The sequence below is a fragment of the Sminthopsis crassicaudata genome, chromosome 2 (genome assembly GCF_048593235.1).
Source record: "Sminthopsis crassicaudata isolate SCR6 chromosome 2, ASM4859323v1, whole genome shotgun sequence".
In the NCBI taxonomy this organism is placed as follows: Eukaryota; Metazoa; Chordata; class Mammalia; order Dasyuromorphia; family Dasyuridae; genus Sminthopsis; species Sminthopsis crassicaudata.
The window spans coordinates 559,315,085-559,330,725 of NC_133618.1; the positions used below are offsets into that span (position 1 = coordinate 559,315,085).

Here is a 15,641-nt window from a genome sequence, read left to right on the forward strand (position 1 = left end):
CTTCCCTTCATCTGAAAATTAGCTGCTGTAATGCTTGAAAAGTAGACAGTTGTCTATTTCTGAACCTGGTTGTCAACTGCTTTCACAACCAGTTTACGAATTTTCACACAAATATTTAAACATTCGCACTGAGCAAAATTACATTAATCTGTTAATTTCTGAGTCTAACACTCAAGAGGAATTTAGCAAATTGTTTTTATTAAGATTATCATTTGGGGAATTGTTCACTTTTCCCTATTGCAACACTTGAAAATGGCCACAAGAGGGCATCAACATACTGTACTTTTCAATTGGCAAGTGGTAATCTATTATAATCAGTTCCCAAACCTTAAGAAGGGAGTAGCATTTGAATGAACTAATGCTTTCCAAAGAAATAATATAAAATCCTCCCATATACATTGAGAATTTATGACTAGTACAAGTGTAGTCTGATAGGACAGACAAAGTTTGAAATGCAGTGATACATGGGATAAAACAGCTTCCTTGGTGTAGAGATGAAGAAATTAAGATCTGTAGAGATTGTGGCCCAGGGAGCCATCAATTTATTGAATATTCACTTTTGCTTAATTCTTAGATCAAGGATAATAACATGTTCTTGATTCTGAAAGCCAGACCCAGAACTAAGTTATATGGAGCTTGGCTCTCCAGTTTAAAAAATCCAAGTCGAGAAATATGGAAAAAAGCTTACTTGAATTAATAACACCACATTTATTCTGCTCTGATTATTTTTGATAATCAAATGCTCTGAGAGAATAAAACCATTTTAAAAAAAGAATAAATTATTTCTGGGGGACTGATGTTCCCCTTGATTTTCTCATTTAGAGGGAAGAAAAAGAGTATTATGAAAAAAGGAAGGATTTTAAGATATAACAAAAGAGGGGGAAAAGAAGGAAATAAACCAGTATATAATTTGTACTGCTATCTAATCACAACCTCTGCCACTTTCCCCAAAAGATTACTTTATGATTTTATAAATTTGTGCCATGAACACACACACACACACACACACACACACACATGCACACACACACACTGTAACATGTTATAGCAGCATTTTACACTGTTTATCCCATATCCTTTTTACTATAACCCTCCCTTTGGACTCTGTGGTGCTACTATCTCTAATTCACCTGTTACCATTCTTCCAATTACTTTCATTTATTCTTTATCATCATCTTAGCCTCTAGGTGGAGATACTGTCATCCTTCCTACTCTGTCTTTCTTCTTATTTATATTTCCCCAGTAATATTATTCACTGACATAGCTTTAATTTCTAACATCTGCAGATTAAATCTAACACTCCATAGTTCTATCTGCATTCCTGCTCTCAAATCCCTGGAATCAATTCAACAAACATTTATTAGACACCTAGTATAAGTGAAATGCTAGACCAGGGAAGATATAAAGTTTAAATAAAATACACTTCTTGACTTCATGTAGCTTAAAGGTTTTGAGTGAACTTTTTATGGAGTAAAGTGTTAGAAGGCAGACTGATAATTTCACTTATAGGAAGCTTTCAATTAAGAAAACCTTTTCATCAAAGCAAAATTAGGATTAACCCGCACTTGTAATCTTTTAGAATTTTGTGAGTGTAGTGAGAGGTTAAGGATTTTGTCCAGCTTTACACAGTCAATATTCCATTATGCTTCACTGCAATATATACATATATACATATATGTATACATACATAATTAGAACATGGCAATATGTATGAATAGATATAGGTCTATATCTGTGCATGTATACAAACTTACTCCACATGCACAAACATCTCCCCATTTTATATCTTGTCTGATTTTTAAGCTCAGATGCTCACTGAGCAAAAATATTTTTCTTATATTTTTAAAATAATCTTGAATAATTTTGATGAATAGATAGAAAACACTTAATTACAATAAACTCTTTGAAGCAGTCTTTTAATTTACTATGGCAAATGATATTTCATGATCTATAAAAATGAGATAGCATATTATCTATGTTTTTCAATCACTTCAAAAACATAAGGCTATAGGTCTTAAATAAAGAAGTCAAAAACACGCCATGTTTTTAGCATATATTTGCAAAGAAATAAAAAATAAAAATATTTCCACATGCTAATAATGAAAATTAGAATAGAGATAGTCCTCTCTCATTTATAAGTGAAGATTAATAATGATATAAATGTTACAAAATAAAGTAAAATCCAAACTTTTCAGCCCTAAATTGAAGTTACTCCTTTATAATCCCCCAGATAACTTTTCACTAGCTTAATATCCCACAACAAATGTACCATGTGCTATAGCTAACATGAACTACTAGCTGATACCTAAATTTTGGCCAGCTCCTAATTAGAGTACCCATAAATGTTATATATTAAAGGCAAATTAATGAGGTGCTTGCTCATCTAACTTCTAAATGGTTCCCGAATGAATATGTAGAAGCAGTAGGGGAAGCAGTCTTATGATGGGGAAATTAAGAATCCATTCTTTTCCTGCATTGAGAATAGCCATCCACTAAGTAAACAAGAAGTATGACTATAAAATCTAAAATAATTTAATACTTTTCTTGATTAAAAATAAATTTCTTATATGTGTTGTCTTTGTATTCCCTCACCTAGCACATGTTTTTCACATATCTGGCACTTAAGAAATGCTTTAAGAAGACAAATAGGCTACTCTTGAAGCAAAATTCTGTTTACAAACAAAATAGAAATATAAGAAACAATGTCAGATATGAAATTATCTTTTCTTCATAAATATTGGAAGCAATATGTCTAAGATATTGTACAGACTATAAGATTCCATTGATAGTTTCTCAGTTTTGCTGAACTGCTTCCCACCCTTATTTTTCATCCTTTACTTAAAGATATATTAAAAATATGTGTGAAATAAAAACAAAACACACAAAGAAATTAATGTTTAAAAATCTCTGTAAAATCAAATTTTATACATAAGGATCTAAGAGAGGTCACTAGACTGTATAAGACTAAAACTTAGGCCTTAATGAGCTGATCGGTTGATTTTTTTACACACATACACACACATACACACACATACACACACATACACACACACACACACACACACACACATACACCAGGCTCAAATTTTTCAAAATGCAGAGTGCAAAAGACTTATAATTTCAAAACTGACAAAGAAATAGTCATATTTTCAAAGCTGAACTACTATGTAGAAGAGTAATATGAAAACTAAGAATTGACAACAGTGAAAATAATATATATGCATATTATAGCTGATGGACTTGAAAATTGAGGAGTCAAACTAGAGAAAAAGCCAGGGAGCACATGCTTATTTTTCTTTTCTCTGGAAGTTGGCTTGAATAAGTTCACTAATGAGTATTAGACTTGGTCTCTTTATAATAAAATAAAAAAATAAAACTTGCCTTACATCATAGGTGCCTTATTAATTTCATATACTTTGACTATCTTCATTATCATAAAGTTTAATAACAACAACAATGACAAATAAATAAAGATCCTTTGCCCTTTACACAAGTCTTCCTTCAGAAAACAATCAGACTTTCAATTTGGAGATGAGAATTTGTAAAACTGAAAGCATAACATTTTCTTGACTTTCAAAGATATTGAAGAATTAACTTGGCAGAAGAAAATTAAAATTTTTAAATGATTCCATTTCAATTTCTGATAATTTCCATCACTTCCTTACTGTAAAACAAACCTGTTAATTATACCTGCCTATTCCTACTCTGACAAATTCAGATATCTACAGGCAAGATTGCTGGATTAAAACTTCAGTAGAGAGGCAGAAAACAAACATTATAGGCCAAACAAATATTATAGTTCCAATAACTTTTAAGATTCCTCCCTCCTTTTTCTTTGATTAAACATAACTTGCTTCCAAAGTATCTCTAGAATCCATTAGAAAGCACCAAATTAAAGAATAAAATGTAGCTGCAAAAAAGTAATCATCCAACAAAATACCATTTCTGAAAAGTTCAGGTAAAGGTAGTAGAGCATTTGCAGAATTATGCTCATATAGTCATTTATTAATATATACAAAAATCAATACCACTAAAAAGTTAATGAATAAGTTTATCCTCCTTTCCTACTTGAAAATATTTGTATGTACTGATGTCTCAATACACATGGAGGAAGTTAAAGACAGAATGTGATAAGAAGTGCAGATTAACAGTTCAAAAGTAAAGTTGAAAGGAAAACATGTAAAAAACCACAAATAGTATATCAGATAAAACAGAGTCCTTACCACAGCGATCTCTAATGACAAGGTTCCTGCCTTCTTTCAGGTGTATGGTGAGGAGGTAAGCAAAAGGGCTGGGGAGATTACTTAAGCAATCTCCTGCTTCTTCTAGAGTCTATAGGAGAAAGAGAAAACCATTTACTTTTTCCCCCTGATATGTAAGCAAAAGAATACACACAAGCATGCACACCGACACACATGCATGCACATAAACACACTACATAAAACAAAAATAAACAAAACTATTTTCTTCCTTAAGGAAGGAAAATTTGCTAAAGATAGCGATCCTTTTTAAGGGGTGAAATGTAGTAGGGATGTTATGAGTTCTACACACACACAGACACACACACACACTTTAATCCTCAAATCCTATTTCTTATATTCTCCTAATTAGCTGAAACCTTCTTTGATGTCCATTAATAATGACTATTGTCTTTAAACATAAGGAAATGCTGTGGTTGCTTTCTAGTTCTACTAGAAAGTATGTATCTACTATGTATTACTCACTTGTGTAACTATTGTATCTTCACTAGACGGTAAGATCCCACAAAGCAGTGTCTTCCTTGTCTCTTCCCTTGTTTAAGCACAGTACTCTGCTCATGATCAGCACTTAACTGTTTATTATCTTAAATCAAAAACCACCCTGTAACTCAGTCATGAGATTACCACACAAAATTAGCATCCTGAAAATTGTAGAAAATGTTACTATCAAGTCACTGCTTATTTATTACAAAATGATTTCCAGACTACATAAATAAGGTTGGTTAGTCTTCAACATTCTACATAGAATAAAAAAAATCCAATTCTAACTTTACAGTATATATTTCATAAGAATTATTTACTTGAGTACTAGAGAATTTAAAAATAAAATAACCACAAACTCACAGATTGCTCTTCAAAAAGCTGGGAGGTCATTGAAGTATCCAAATCACTAGATCCACTTGGATTCTGTTATTTAAAAAAAAAAAAAAAAAAAAAAAAAAAAAAAGATTTTTTTTTTTTTTAGCATCTAGTCTAACCTCTCAGAAAATCATAAATCTTATCAATAATATTATTTATCTCTACTGAAATGGATCCAGGGAGCAAAAATTCATTATTTCCTAAGCAATCCACTCAACTTTGGTACAGAAATAATTGCTAAGGATATTTTATATGCATATACATGAACACGTGTGTGTGTGTGTGTGTGTGTGTGTGTGTGTGTGTGTGTGTGTGTGTTTGTTTCTGTAGATTCAAAAATCTGACTCATAACTTCTACTTATTACTCCCAGGGTCAAGTGCCACAAATTTAATCACCTTCCACATAAACATTCTTCAGATATTTTCAGATAGATATCATGTGCCTTTTCTCCAAATCTAAGAAAGAACTCCCTCTGAGTTCTTTTAAGTGATCCTCATCCTGCACAGTATAATGGATCTTCAATATCCTCATTGTCCTTCTCTGGAAATACCTGGCTTATAAATATATCAGTTCATTTCCTGATTTGAATATGTCAAGAAACACAGGCAATTATGCCACAGACTAATGAAACATGTGGTTAACATTGCTTCCTTAAATTTGCCTAGGACTTTATAGTTAAAGTGACCTTGCACCCACTGTCTAATTTAATTTAATCTCAGTTGAAATGAATCTCGGAGGTTATCTAATTCAAACTTACCTGATTTATGAATCTAGGACAAATGACCCAACTGATCAACCTCAGACTGGAAACTTCTAATTACTGCCTATTTTACTGATGTAGTTCATAATGTTTGCAATAGTTCTGTTAGTATGTTCTAAAATTAAGACGGTTTCTATCTATTAGGCCTGGTTCTGTCTCCTATGGCTACATGGAATAGATAAAATACTTGAAATCAGTTATGTTGGAAAGAGAGAGGAAGTTATTATTCTCAGTAACAGAGGCAGAAATATTGACTTCCTTAGCCATTGTCACACAGTTATTCAGGGTTAGAACTAGGATTCCAACTCATGTCTATTGATTACAAGTTCAATGTTTCTTTCTTTTATATTATCAATTATAATATAAGCTCATTCGAAGAATCATTCTTTGTGTTTGACACACAGAATCCTGACTAACTGATCTTATAGAAATTAGAAGAGTTCTTAATTTGTCAAGACTTTCTATCAAAGTAAACATATGGAATTAGGAATTCTAATTTGAGAGTATTCTCAAAATTTTGTTTTATTTACCTAGTTACAGGGCATCATTCACTAAGTCTGCTTTGAAGCTATCTAAATATCATAAGACTTACCTCACAGGCCTCTAGGTACTCTAATTCCATATTATTTATTATTCTTTTTTAAACTTACTAATGTACTTCCTTTTCTGGACTGATAGTTTTTAATATACAATGAATTAAGGGTACAATAAGCTAACATTCTATCCATAAGTGATATAGTTATTATATTTTAAAGGAATTATGTAATTTTAATGATGAAGAAACTGGGATTATTCCTTACCTGACATCAAGCAATTTGTTAGTGACATACATTACAATAAGAAAATTCCTTCAGAAAATTTAACAAACATTTTATTAAGCACTCACTATGTGCCATACATTGTGCAAAATTCTGGGGATACAAAGAAAGGCAAAAGACAACCCCTACTTCCAATGGTCTTTTATAAAGCAAATAGTAATTGAAAACTATAAGTAATGTGGAATAGAAGAAATGTGCTACAATTCACTCCTTTGCTTTCTAAGCAGGTGGTCCCATTAACTCATTAAGAAACAAAATATAGATAGAATGCTTAGAACCAGATTCTTAGGTTGGCTTCTGGGGATAGGGGATAGGAAAAGAAAAGATTGATAACAGAGAGAACTTCCAGTCTGACAACACAGGTCATGTCTATTTTGGACTCCATTTTGGGGTCTGTCTGTTCTCGTTTTCAGAATATCTACATATATGGGGCATATAGAACAATGCAGTACCATGCTAAATGTGATCCATGAACTACCAGCCAGATAATATTTACTTCTTCAAAATGGGAAAGGGAGCCTTCATTAGTAGCATTTCTTGCATTTCCTTAGGTAATATGCATCTCCCATTGTTTATCACTCTTAGTAAAACACCCATCATCCAAGTATATCCAAGTAAAACACCCATCATAAAACAGATCTTTCTGAAACTTTCTGAAACACAAAATCCAACCAACAATCAAATGAGAAAGCTCCTCTGTGTGCTTTAGCAATTAAGTACCAACTTGATGAAAGAGGCCACCTGAATCTAAGACCTGCCATTGGCAAATGAGGCCTGCTCAGCATAGTTGCTGGGACTTTGACTCTTCAATATGTGGAGAATGTTGGGTTTTAAGAGTGAAAAAGTAGGGAGGAAGAGAAGGAAAAGAAAGAAAGAGCTTCCCAACTGACCAGCTTCTGTTGGGTCCCCAGCAAGTGGTTCTACTCATATAAGTTTTTATATTCTTCATTCTTGAAGAGGATCATGACATAAGTTAGGTGATGCTATGACATGCAAGTAAATTGTATTTAAATGAGAGAAGGTTGTCCCCTCCTTTCTCTTCTAGAACATCTGGATACAGTGGCTAAATATAGATCAGGATAACAGAAGATGGCCCTAGATGCAATGGGAGACCTTGGCCTTTTAAAGCTAAGGTTTTTTAATAGGTCTCAGTTGGACTGAGGCTGTGATTAAATGATTAAGTGATTCAGTGATTAAGGCAAGGTAGTAACTGAAGCAAAGAATGGCCTCTTGGCCTCTTTCAGCTAGTTTAAAAAAAAAAAACAAAAAAAAACCTAACTAACTAACTAACTAGATAGATATGATAGATGAATGAATGAATGGATGAATGAATGAATGAATGAATGAATGAATCTGTGAAGGGAAAGCCTCAGGGTTTCTGGCCATACAGAAAGGATTACTATTTACATTTACTCTGAATCAATCAGACCCAAACAATGATCAATTGGGGCTTAGCCTAAGACCTATTGTTGACCAATCAGTAAGAATCATAAAGTCATAAAGTAACCATACCCTTACCTGCAGATGCTCTTTAAAATATTTTTTGATTGCTAGATTTCTTTCTTAAGGACCATGCCTTAAAACTAAAACTCTCATTGGCAGAGCAGTTAGGATAGTCCCACAATTTTTATCTATCTATCTATCTATCTATCTATCTATCTATCTATCTATCTATCTGTCTGTCTGTCTGTCTGTCTATCTGTCTGTTGGTCTGTCTATCTATCCTAAAACTTGAAGAAAACCAGGGAAGCCAGGAGACACAGATGAGAAGGAAAAGAATTCCAGGAATGGCAGATAATCAGTGAAAATGCAGTAGAGAGACTGTGTCTTGTATGAGGAACAGCAAGGAGGCCACTGGATTATGAAGCACATTCTAGGTAGAAAATGTAAGAAGACTGAAAAGATAGAAGACAGCAAAGATATTCAAAGTATCTAGTGGGAAAAAAAAGTTATTTAAATTACTCAATCTGGATGCAGTTATTTTTACAGATTTAGATTTTCTCCAGTTCATGTACATGTCCTAACCAAATTAGCCTGTCAGCTATTTGTTTCTTAAATATAAAACTGAATTTTCCTGGTCTTTTCCTTTGCATTAGCTTTCTCCCAAACCCAAATGCAGTCCCTCTTCCCTTTCACTTCTTCAAAAATTATGCTTAAAAGAGATCTTTCCTAGCTTCTCCCTAACTGCCAATTTGCCTTATTTTTCTTTTGTCATCCTACTTAAGATAGTACTTGTTATTTACTCCAGTGAAATGTAGCTTCTCTGAGGATAATAACTATTTCATTTTTGTTGTTTTATCTCACACTACCTACCACAATGTCAAAAGTTGATACTTGAGATTATCTGTTAATTGTGTAATCTTAGATAATGGTGGTATTGAGAAAAGAATCCTGAGGACCTGTTTCCCAGTACTCTTATATTTCTGCTTTAATATTGATGGTGGTTGAGGTCCCTTTAAGATTTCCTTTCTGATTTCCCAACCCCCCATGGCTGACCTTTGATTCACAAATCCTGGTCAAAAAGCACCCTTTTGAAAATCTGGGCCCAGCCCCCATCGGATCTGAGCTGGCTTGGGTTTTTCAGCCCCCACTATCTGCTCAGGTTTCCCCAACTCCCCACAGTTTCTTCCTTATCTGAAAAGCCCACCAAGAACTTGGGGCACTGACCCCTTTTAGGTATAAAAGAGCCAAGCTGTAGCTCTCTTTGCAGGAGCCCTTCCCCCCAAACATGGTATCCTTCTGACCATGTAATGGTTCCTGCGACCACCTTTGGCCCTGGCGTCTTTTTACCTTCAATTTTACTTCCAAATTCTTACAATAAACCTTTTTTTTAAAAAATCAATCTAGGTTTTCGGGCCTGTAAATTCATTTACAGGAGTCACTGTGCCTCATGGGACTATCTTACTATCTTTGCGCCAACCAACGGGGTTCTCCTATCTCTCATCAATATCTCAAAAGATCAACGATTCTATAATTATTGGTAACTCTTCCTACCAACAAATTACAACCCTTACAAATTCTAAGAGATGTTCTTCCCAAATGCCAATGATTCCAAAACCCTAACACCTGATGGCCAACTTTCTGGACATAAACTTTTGGCATTCTCAGATAAAAGTTAGAGTCTATTATTGCCTGACAATTTTTCAAAGCTTTTACTGCTTGGTAAACCCTGCCAGAGTTTGTACTAATTTGATATAGACTTCAATAAGTTATTCTCTAACCAAAGATAGAGTCTCAGAATAGGACTTTGATGGAGAATATGCAAACATTCTATTCCAAAAAAAATAAAATAAGATTTATACCTAAATAGTTGCTTTCTGCTAATTTACCTAAATTATCACATCTAATTGTCTCTCCAAGTTTGCTTTACTCATTTCTGCCACAGCATGATCTCATGCAAGTAAGAAAGTGACACAATTTAAGCACTTTATTTTATTTACATACTTCTAAATGGACAAGTAAAGTACATTTGCTTCAAAACATAATAACTCTTCTCCTTGAAACAACAAGGGTATTAAAGGCAACAAGCTCCATTAAGTCTCCATTATGATGGAGGTTATACTTGCAGAGAAGTCACAGAATTTAAAGTTATGGTTCCCACAGCAACAGTAACTGTCACATGCTATATATACATATAAAGGTAAGAAAATTATCACCGTATGGAGTAATAGAAAATACTACATATGCACAAAAGGGCAGAATTACAGCCACTGGGGGAACAATAAGTTTTAATATTCTGACATGTACAAATGTTTAAAAAGCCTGAAGTACAGTCTATGGAGAACTGGAGTTTTAATATTATTATCACCTTAACCAATCTCCTCCTTGTTTTCAACACATACACACACCATTCACACATACACATACAATATACAATATCATATACACACATATATTATGTATCTTTATGGTTATGTGGCATATAAAAATTGTATGTGCCTACATATATATGCATACTTTTCACTAAAAAGTATACTGATTATAATCTTTCTGATTTCAATGGGAGTTAAAAATGAAAAGCAAAAATACAGGAGGGAAAATATATGCCAAATCAAATAGTCAAATGCTGTTCTCCTGATAAGTTATTCCTTAATTATTACTTTATCTATCTTCATAGTAGGTTCAACAAATGCTTATTGATAATAATATAGCATATTATTAAAAGAAACCATGTTATTTCTATACATGTATTTCTCAGTGACTAGCACACAAGTGCTTAATAAATGTGTTTGCTTAATTCTACATAGAGGTTTTAGAAATATCAATTTATTTGTAAATACATGGCTACATTTTAGCAGGGGGTTTGGAGATATATTTATAGATTTGGAAACCATCACCATAGAGGTTATAAGTGAACTAAGGAGAACTAATGGAAAGAGAGGAGAGGATCTAGGACCAAGCCTTATGATATAATCACAAATAACAAGTAGGGCAGGGATGATAATCCTGAAAAGGAACTAAAATATGTATGCATATGTGTATTTAGACATATACACTCAAACATATGTCTTTATATGTATATGTGTATGTTTATATATATCTGAGAATCATATAATCTAAAATAATATAATTATAAGTATTTTTATAATTACCTGAAATATGAACTTTGGCTTTGAAACATAATGCTATTTTTGTGGCAGATTATAATATAAATTCATTTAACAAGCATTTACTAAATGCTTAATATAGGTAGAATACTGTCCCCTAAGCATGGGGTTGATTCAAAATTTAAAAAAGACATGTCTCTTGCCTTCAATAATCCAGAAAGGGGGAAAAAACATAACTATAAAATATGATACTATATAATTGTTTTAGATCTCTCCAATGTACCTAAGGGCAGTTAGGTGGCACAATGGGCAATGTGCAAAGTCTGAACTCAGAAAGGCTTAAGTTCAAACCTATTCTCGAGCAGTCACAAGCTGTGTGACTCTGGATATGTCACTTAACCCTTTTTGCCTCAGTTTATCATCTATAAAATGAGATAAAGAATGAAATGGCCAACTACTCTAGTATTTTTGCAAAGAAAACCCCAAATGGGGTCATTGAAGAATTAGACATGACTGAAATGATTAAACAACAACTATAAGTGCACTTAAATTTCATGCAAGGATTATAGTAGGATGTTGAGCATCATGGTATAGATAACTTTTGAGGGCAGCTATGATATATAGTAGAAAGTGCTCTGGAGTCAAAGTAACTTGCAATCAAATGCTAACTTCAACTCTGACTTTGTAGCTTTGAGCAAGTGACTCAGCTTTTCCATGTGTCAGTTCCCTCATTTGCAAAATAAGGATAATGTATTAGATCACCCCTGAAGGACTTCCAGAGTAACACTTTAATCACGTTTTATGATAATATTATTTGATCTTTACCTGAAGGACAAGAAATAATTTAGCAAATTTGGAGAGGCAAGATATTACCATATGATGGAAAAAAAAAAACTAAGCAAAAAACAAAACAAAACAAACAAACAAACAAAAAAAAACACCATAGAGGTGACATCTTTGAGAATAAAGAATTATCTAGTTTGTCTACACAAGAACCAAGAACACAGAAGAAGCAAAGGGGATAATGATAGGGTCGAGCTAAATAATGGAGGTATTACATTCCAAGAAAAGGAATTTGAAACTTATCTACCAGGCTATCAGAGGTAGTTCAGATTTTTTAGTTGATTTATGCAAAAGGAAGTTTATTCTGCTAGCAGTATGAAAGGGATTGGACAATGGGGAGATATCAGAGGCAGAAAAACCTGTTGGCTAGATTTCATGTGGCTAGCTCCCACATCTATAATATCTGCTATCACTAGTTATATTAAAGCTTTCTTTCTCTTCAAGACCCAGTTCAGTTGTTAACTGTTCCAAGGGAATCTTCTACCCACTTCCATATCATCGCTTTCCCTCCTCAAAACTTTTTACTATACTTTATCTGAACCATGCATTTTTCCCTAATAATCTTATGTTGCAATTATTTGTATACATGTTTTATCCCGACTCTCGGCAATTTAATTGTAAAGTCCTTAAGGACTGTCATTCTTCCTCTTTCTATACCCAAGGCAAACACAATGTGTTAGAAATAGTAAATATTTATCCAACTTAATAAATTTGTATTGAATTTAATAATTCCCTTTACCTTTTCTCCCAGCTTTACAATGAAAAAACAAACAAAACACACCCCATCACTAACTGCTCAATTAGGAAAAATAATTTCTGGCCATAGACTAGATATTTCTCAATATTCAATGACCAATATTACTGCCAGTAATATCATTTCATACTAGATGTCACTCCTAAATAAAAGGAACTACTAACATTGAGAATTATGGCTAAACAGAGCATTTGCTTTCTCCAACTTCTGTTTAACTAATAGACATTCATATTTCTTTATTGCAAATGGGCAGGTACATAATGGAAAGAATGCCTAATTCAGGACCTGGTCCCTAACTGTATAAATGTGGGGAAGTCACTTCCTCTCCTTAAGCCTGATTTTGTTTATTAACTTGTTTGTTTGTTTTCCTTTGCAAAATGTGGATACTCCTATTTGAATAACCTATCTCTCAGGGCCATTATACTTCACACCACATTAAATGCTATATAAACATTGCTATTCTTGGTACTCTTGGAGGTTAAGGAAGGCAAAAATAATCACTGGAAAAAGGGAAAAAGAAGGATTTGAATTTAGACTAATTTAAGATTTTTTAAACCACACATACTAATCTTTATAAGAAACTGAACTCATTGTCTGATACAATATCAATGTTATTTTACAATATCAATGTTATTTTACAAATCAAGATAAAGAGGCAGATTTCCTTTTTATAACAAATTTCAAATATTTTTCAAATTTATTATGGAGTTATTAGATCAGAAAACTATGTAATGACTTATTTATTTACTAAAACTAATTTAAGTAGCTATTTAAAATTTTCAATTACTTTAACTGTATCAATAAACATTCTCTTTCGAATATTTTTCAGAATCCTGCTCTTCCTTTGAGACCCAACTCAGGTGTTACTTCCTCCACTCCATCCCTCAGTTCTTAGTACTTTTTTCTCCTCAATTTTCCATTTTCTGTGTTATTTTCTGCATTCATATTGTATGCCCTAGGAGAATATAAAGTCCTTGAGGAGGGATGCTCTTTCAGTTTTGCTTTGGGGCTGTTTGAGGGAGGTGGTGATCAGAAGAAAAATACTGGGGAGGAGGGAAAGGGGGGGGAAAGAAAGAGAAAATTTTTGCTTTTGTTTGTACAGTAACTAGTACAATATGTAGTACATGTCTGGGGTTTAATAAATAATTGTTTATTAATTTATTAAATTAAATTAATTTATTAATAAACAGATTTTAAATCTGTTGAATTGAATTTTCTTCCACAGAAGAAAGTATCCATAATTATTTTAACAGAATAAACATATGTATATTTTTATCTTCAACTACTTCAGGTGTATAACACAAGATGACTATAAATGAAGAAAAGATGAAAACTTAAATAAATCTGAACTCAAGATGATCTAAAGAAAAATAGAAAGGCAAATGATAAACCTCCAAAAGCAATCATGTACTACTAATGATGATTTATGAAGAACAAGTGATATACAAGACATCTCTGTGAATAGAAAAAGGTGCACTATACATTAATAAGAATAAGTAAATAAATGGGCAGCTTGGATGATCTTTTGAAGAGAATTTATGAAAAGTCAATGACAAGAATAAACAAGAAGATTAAAGTGTGGATTGTTTACATCTTAAACCAGTGATTAGTATATCCAGATGAATGAATGTATAAATGGTGGATGGATGAAAAAAAGAAACATTTATTAAGGAAATACTATGGACTATACAGTGGGAATATAAATATAATAACAAAAACAGGCACGTTCCTTTTACATTCTAATGTAGGATACAACATACGTATGCTGAGAGTGGCCAAAGGAGGACATCTGGTCCAGAAATATGTAGAGATGATAAGTGGAGTAGTTTGGGAAGTAGCCAGACAAAGTTTCTAAGATCAATAATAAGAGCTGATTTGGTCATAGTTCCAGTACTAAAGGTTGGAGGGATATACATCTAGGGACAAGGTAAATGATAAGGGTATCAAGATGGTAAATGGAGAAGAGGAAGTAAAGTGAAGAATGTTTGGAGTCTACCTGAAATAGTGGATAGGTGAGGCAGGCACTACTAAAGACAGTGGGTTTTGCTCCAGGTCAAAAATTCCAGAAGGGTTAAATCCTATGAGCTCAGATTCTGGAAGATAAAACATCAAAGAGAAGTAGTACTATATATTTCATTTTTTGGTTATTTCAAGATAGTAAATGTTTTATTCATCTTTGTGAGCTGCAGTGCTCAAATAAATTCATCACTTTGGTAAACATGATTAACATCATTACATTTAACTATGCTGCTCCTTAGACAACAAACATACATAACAAACTTCAATCAATTACTTTCTAATCACTTAATGAAGTAGTGGCAGACATATATGTATACATACATGCATATGCACCCACACAAATACAATGTAGATAGGTAGAATAATACAATCATGTCAATAGAAGAAAATTTAAAAATTATTGATTATGTAGCTAATGCAATCTTTACTTTCCTCTTCTTATTCACAAACCTGAAAAAAGTAAGTTCATTTTTAAATTTAGAATGAACCTAAAGCTTCTGTTTTTAAAAAACTAGATCACACTATTACCACTGCTTAATAGATGTCTTCCAGTTTGCTGAGATAACTTCCTCTAAAACCTCATCAACAAATACTGTGTAATGGGTTTTTTCTTTAATGCTGAAACTTATAAGCATTAGTACTCCACATTCATGAATGCTTGGAGGTACATATTGTAATCAATAGAAAATCAGTATCCCCAAATAGTCTAATAAGTACAAAAAGGAGATAATGAAATAAAGAAATACTAGACAAAAGAAATAAGCTGGACTCCTAAACTACTG

General features: G+C 32.8%; 1 protein-coding gene across 5 annotated transcripts in view; it reads right to left on the bottom strand.

Annotated features, from left to right (window-relative positions):
- The window catches only part of MCTP2 (multiple C2 and transmembrane domain containing 2), a 260,840-nt gene that overhangs the window by 175,456 nt on the left and 69,743 nt on the right, over window positions 1-15,641 (bottom strand). For 4 of the 5 annotated variants that reach the window (XM_074295057.1, XM_074295058.1, XM_074295059.1 and 1 more), the window contains 2 exons: window positions 5,103-5,165; window positions 4,224-4,332 (listed from right to left, as the gene is read on the bottom strand). In XM_074295057.1, coding sequence (XP_074151158.1) covers window positions 4,224-4,332; window positions 5,103-5,165 — 172 coding nt within the window. The remainder of the gene's footprint in view (window positions 1-4,223; window positions 4,333-5,102; window positions 5,166-15,641) is intronic. The other variant, XM_074295061.1, reaches the window with a different exon arrangement.